General features: G+C 47.7%; 1 protein-coding gene across 1 annotated transcript; it reads right to left on the minus strand.

Annotated features, from left to right (window-relative positions):
- Positions 1-488: 488 nt before the first annotated feature.
- Positions 489-5,905, minus strand: LOC311205800 (fatty acid-binding protein 5). Its single transcript, XM_084280305.1, has 4 exons — positions 5,796-5,905; positions 2,587-2,759; positions 1,507-1,611; positions 489-1,398 (listed from the first exon to the last, which is right to left on the minus strand). The coding sequence occupies exons 1-4, from the start codon at positions 5,869-5,871 to the stop codon at positions 1,348-1,350; spliced, it is 405 nt and encodes a 134-aa protein (XP_084136431.1). The 5' UTR covers positions 5,872-5,905; the 3' UTR covers positions 489-1,347.
- Positions 5,906-6,340: the final 435 nt, after the last annotated feature.

Genomic DNA, 6,340 nt, shown 5'->3' on the forward strand with positions numbered 1-6,340 from the left:
ACTTGTTGCAAGAAGCATGCTCCAGCTATAAATCCTTTCAGTTGATGTAGGAAAAGGGGCTGATTCATAAATAGTCAGGAAATTCTGAAAAGGATAAATGGTCCAAAATTACAGGAAAAGTAATTTTCCATGGTTGGTAGGATGAACATAACGAGTACAGATTTTTCTGCTATTGGGGTAAGCTCAGTAAATATGATGCATGCACTGAGCAGCTAAAATAACAGAATTGAAGTAGGGACGGATTCTGCAACCACTGATGCTGCAAACTGGAAGTGCCCAGCTGCACGACTCCCCAAGCTTCTGAAGCTGACAAAAACCACCCTGTCACCTGTAGCCAAACAGTTTTACTTTTAGGACGTACGTGGCTGGTGCAACAGAAATTCACCTAAACCTTTATAATTTTTTCAGATCTGACATCTCTTTGTAAGATTAGTAGCATTGTAGGCTCTGTTTCCCAACCAGTGAAAAAGTAACACATGAGACACTGATATTTATGATTATTTATTATGGCACTTTAAAGCATATAAACTCCATTGCTAAGTGTTTCAAGCCAGCTTTAAAAAAAAAGTCATCATAAAATAAAACAATAAAATAAAATGAGGCTTTAAGTTTTAGGCAGTATTTCAGCAGATTTTGGTTAAGAACTTTTAGAATGTTACAAGACAGGAAAGAAGAGTTTTGCTAGGAAAACAGTCATCTCAAAATAAGGCTTCCTTTCAGTAGAGCACGTATGTGTTTGCTTAAGTTTATCATGTCCATTGGCTCACAGGTAGATATTTTTTCCAAGTAAGAAATTTGTAGATTTGAAACATGAAAAAATCAACTAAAGCCTGAAAAACACATTCCTCTGCTTAAATACCAACAAAGCTCCTCTCTTATTTATGCCCACCCAATTCTATTTACGTTGTAACGCGCAAGTAAGAAACAACTCTAGAGCCTGAACTCTCAATGTTTTTGTATTTCAGATCTTACTACCCTAGCAAATAAGGATGCTGGTCAAAATTCAGCCTGTCATTAACTGTCACCATATACTACATGATCTTGAACTGAAGGCGGTCTATAGTAGAGCCTAAAACCAAACTAAACTGAGTTTTTATAAAACCTCACTTTAAAATTCCACTATAGTAACAACATTTCCACTTCATATATTTGACAATTTTATTTAATAGCCTCATAAGTTCAGAATAGCTACATAATAGTTACATCAGGGCTTTTAAAAAGGATTGCACTCAGCTACTCAGTCCATTGAAATACTAGAAAACAGGGAAAAGGAAAATACGGAGTGTAAAGGAGCTCTGTCCACTGAACTGAGTTGTTTGTAGCAAGTTCCTACTGAACATGACTTCCTCATGCTTTCTGGTAGACTCTAACACACTTGACACCATTCATGTCACATTCCTAGAAGATAAAGAGATGGATTTATTAATTTCCCTCTGTACAGGCTATAAGGGAAAACATTATTTTAGAGTTACTTTTCAGGCTACTGGCCAGCGGGACTGGACTCACCACCACCAATTGTCCATCCACTAGTTTCCGTGTTATTATGGTCTTCTTGCCATCCCATTCCTGCTCCTGAATCAATGATCCATCATCTTTTAAGCTGATCAGGGTCTAGAAGAAGAACCCAAACATCAACATTCTACCCATGACATCTGACGGAGAGTGAGGCTTTCCAACACCTTATTCTAAAGGAAAAATTCCCACCCCAGCTCACTCAGTCGTAATTTTACCACTGATGTCTACAAAGCCAGGATAATATCTTAAATGTTTTATTGATCCTGTTCCTACAGTAGCAGCTCGCTGCTGGTTCACTCGCTGCTCTGACACATTCCTGTTGACAGCACGCACAATTTCCATGAGCAGGAGCAGGCCCCGTTCTCTCTTCACCACTTTGTACAGGGGCTTTGAGCTTTTGTGCAATGTTTATCTGATCTTGCAATAACAGATGAATTGCTGGAGAGAGGCAGGCAGTACACAGAGCACTCACACAAGGAAATGAGAGACACACGTGTTAGGGCTTCTTTTGTTTGACCTCCTTTTGGATGAATATTCTCCCTCCTTGGTGTGAGGAGAGGCTCTCCGGCTTCTAAAGCTAGAGATTAGGGGCTGTGATTCACATGTAGGCCTTGTGTGCCTGTTATCGCACGCTGAGCCGGGCTCCCTTGTGCAACTACCAGTCGGAGGGAAAGGTTTAACCCTAGGGCTGAACTGCCTCTGATTAAGCATCAATGGGATTCTTTTTTTTTTTTTTTTTCCTCCACAGGCTTCAAATAAAGTGGCATTTGGCTTCAACAGGGATTTAGAGGCCTGTTAGTTTTACTAACCCAATGCTTCTGCTACAAATTGAAAACAACCAAAATACATAAAACACAATTCAATCCAGAGTTTTTCTCTCTTTGGAAGCAGCTTAATCCAAGGGGGGGGAGTGGGGAATAAATTATTTTAGTGAGACTTAGAGAGACAGCTGTTCATCAGATAAAGCACTGCTAGCACGGATGTCAAAACTGATTATTTTTTAAATAGAGTCCCCGTTTGTAAAACACCCGAAGAAATGTGTTTTTTCAGTAGAAAGTCCAGTATACTGACCTGAGTTTTCCTGCCATCTAATGTATTTTCCTCAAATTTCTCACCAAGCTTGAAGCTGAACTGTGACGTTTTGAAGGTGCTTTCTGTTTTTACGGTGATTGTGTCCCCATCCTTAATAATGTAAACATCTGGTTTGGCCATGCTTCCCATTTTTCTCATGGCCATACCCACACCTGCAAGGCACAGAGTGTCACAAAGTCAGTTAAACCCTGAGGCTTAGGGCCACACAAGAATTCAAATACCTAATTCCCATTTAATTAGGCACTTAAGTACACTTGAGAATCAAAGCCCAAGAGCCCAAAGAAAGAGGATGTTTTAAACTATCCGCTGATGAGGAAGGAAAAAAAAAAAAAAGCTTATTTGCAGGGTTATTCTTCAGCTTCCTCGGGGAGCTACAGTTAAATCTATTTTGCCCTCCAGAGGACTCCCAGATGTCCCAAAACTCAGCACTGACTTTTTGTAAACAGAAATAAACAATATACAGGAAAAACAACATAAAAGCTTAAACTAATATAAAATCATTCCCTTTGATTTCTGAACACTTCAAAAATTCTACATATGATGTTTAACTGACAGATTAGTCCACCTGCGTATTTATTCCAACCGACTCAAAAAACACTCTCCATTTGGGGAGCTGGACTAGATGATCTTCAGAGGTTCCTTCCAGCTCCTAATGTTCTGTGATTCTGTGATCACTCTACACAAACATGCAAGCATGCAGTTTTTAATGCAAGCTCATCTTCTATATCCTGTGTCCGAAGCATGGACTTGTGAATTGGAAAACTGCATCACGAAAAATAGTGTTAGTGGACAACTTGCACACCAAAAAAAACCTCAAACAAACAAAAAAACCCCCAACATACAAACTAAAAACCAAAACACACACACACACAAAAAAACCTGAGAGAGAAGTGAGCTTCGCAAATGACTCAAAATTCATCATCTGGAAACAGCAGCCCTCAAATCTCTTCAGCAAAAAAAATATTCACCCTGCCTCCACCCCTGCACGCAAGCAGTTTGCTTGATCTTTGAGGAATGAAGATATGAATAAGAGGGTAGTTAGGCAACAAACATGAATCCGTCAAACTGGAAAGTGTGGATCTGAACCAAGAATTGATAAGCGACCACATGGAGCAGAAAGTGCCACCAAATCAGTGAGTATCTGGTGTCTGCTGCCAGTGTAGTTAGAAAATGTCACACAACAGCACAGCACTCCCCTGGAGTGCACAGGATATTTGGGTGAGGGCTGAATCCACAAAGCAAAGATTACAGCTTCCTTGGGAGGTGGAAATAACAAAGTATTTCCCAGCCACCGCTTCTCCAGACAATTGAGATTCAAGGGCTGAGCCTTTCTTAAGCTTGAGACTGTAGAGTAAAAACCAGTCATCCTCAGTCCAGCTTTTTTGACCAGAATTGGAAATTACTGTCACAGTGACACCCCCACACCCAGTCCTTTGCTGTTGTCCAATCCAGCCAGGGAGTTCTGATCAGCTACGGCTTGGGATCCAGCTAAACAGAGATGAGCTGTGTATGTTTTCCATATAGCAAGGAATGAAATTCAAACTTCTTTAGCCTTGAATGTTCTTTTATACAGACCAAGAAGAGTCTGCAGAATCTTGCTTATGGTGCCTCAATAGGATCAAAGGTAGAGAGTTTCCCGAGTAGTCATTGAGAGCAAGGTCCAATAAAGGACTGGCTCCTAAAGCGTGCCTTGGAGTAAATTTAATTGCCTAAATTGTAGTTGTAAAAAGGAAAAGTGACTGGTTTAAGATTGCAATCTAAAAACAAACAAACAATGCGCAGTTTCTGCCTACATGTGGGAGGTACTCTGCAGTCACTGCACCTATTAATTTCTGCTTTGAAGTTGCATCTTGGCACATGCTTAGCCCTGGCTGTTAGACATGAGCACCACAGCATCCTAATCCATGGCTGAACTGAGCCGAGCTTAAAATTCTTGAATTGCCTCCAAAGTCTCCCAAAGGGCTCAGCCCAGGCGGCTGTCTCACACCACAGCGATCACATTTTGACAGGCCGCTCACAAAATACAATTACAGCCACCACTGTCTGCAGAATGTAAATGCAATGATGCCTTTTGTGTTTTACATGAAGAGCCGAAGACCTAAATTCCCTCCTCTCCTGCCTCCAAAGACATTCAAGGGCACAGCCTCCACCTCTGGAGAAGCACTGAATAAACGGCAGAGAACAGCAGCTGCTGGGCCATACAGACACTGCAAAGTGTCTGTCACCTGTTGGCCCGATTGCTCACGGGGAGGTGGCAAGTCTGAACGTGCAGAGGAAGCTCCAGCTGTTAGGTCTGGTCCTGAGTCAGTAACTTGGCGTTACAAATTGTAGGGCAACCTGGAAGCGGGGACAGCAAGCCAGGCACCATTACCCCCTGCGACAAGGGTGCTGCCCACGGGATAATACAAAAAGCCTCTGGCAACGCAGTCAGCTGTGGGTTACCCATAGGCGGTAGATCCAGTTTGGCTTTCTCCTGAGGAGACACCTAAGGTGACTTCACGGGAACGCAGCCCGGGCTCCGCAAGTCTGTGTGTGGCCACCCCGGGCGGTGCGAGCCCGGCCCCGGCAGCAGCACTGGTGCGGCCTCCACCCGCCGCCTGCCCTCCCCCCGGAGCCGGCGCCCCTGCGCCGGTCCCGCCGCCCCGGTTTGCCCCGGTGCCCCGACCCGGGGTATTATCCGGAGAGGGAGGAGCAAACTGGCCTGATGGCAGCCGGGCTGATAATCCGGGGTGCTGCCGGCGGGAGGGGGCGGCTGGGCAGCAGAGAAGGCGCTGCATAGGGCGGCGGGGATGAATGTGCCTGCTGGCACCGGCACCTGCCTCCCAGCGATTACGGTGCAAAAAGAGGTGCCGACATCTTTAGGCAGCTATCCCGGGCGGAAGGGTCTGCTCCCGGCTGGCGCTCCCGCCCCTGCACGGGGAGGGCGCGGAGCCCCCGGTACCACATCCCGCAGCATCTCGGCATCACCCCCCTCGGCCGCCGCCCTCCCCGCCACTCACGGCCGTGCCGGATCCCGCTCTCGGGCCCGGCTCCGGGACCGCGCATCGGCCCCGGGGCCGCGCCCGCCGCGGACCTTGGACAGAGCCTCGCCGGCCGGCGACACCAGCAGCCAGCACGTCCCCGAGGCGCCGGGGCTGAGGCCGGCATCCCTCCTCCCTGCCAGAGGCGGAGAGCCGCCGGCTCCTTACCCAGCTCCTTCATATACTCCTCGAAGCCCTCGCTGGAGATGAGGCACCATTTCCCTAAAAACGCATCGATGGCCATGGCGGCGGCGCTGGGGCTGTCGGTGTCCCTGGGGAAGCGCAGAGGCAGAAGGACGGGCTGCAAATCAGCCGCGGCTGTCTTTATAGCGGGGCCGGCGACATGTGCCGCCGGGGAGAGCCAATGGGGCGTCCGCCGCGCCCCAGCCCCTTCCCCGCCGAGCCCCCGCCCGGCGAGTCCCGCCCGCGGCGGCGGCGGCAAGAGCGGGCACGTCGCGCTGCCGCCCGCCCTCCTCCCGCACACGCACACACACACGCATCACACACGCATCACACACACACACGTACCACACAGGCTGACCCCCTGTCTGTACCCCGGGCCAGCGGCTCCCCGGGCCGGTACACTGCGCCCAGACACGGTGGGACACTGCCGGAGCCGTCCCACCAAGGGATGCCGGCAGCCTTAGCGCTTCTTCGGACACAAACACCACCCAGCACCTACCGCAGTGAGAGTCCAGTGTGGCGTGCTCCAG

Source organism: Gallinula chloropus (genome assembly GCF_964237585.1).
Source record: "Gallinula chloropus genome assembly, chromosome: 2".
Classification (NCBI taxonomy): domain Eukaryota; kingdom Metazoa; phylum Chordata; class Aves; order Gruiformes; family Rallidae; genus Gallinula; species Gallinula chloropus.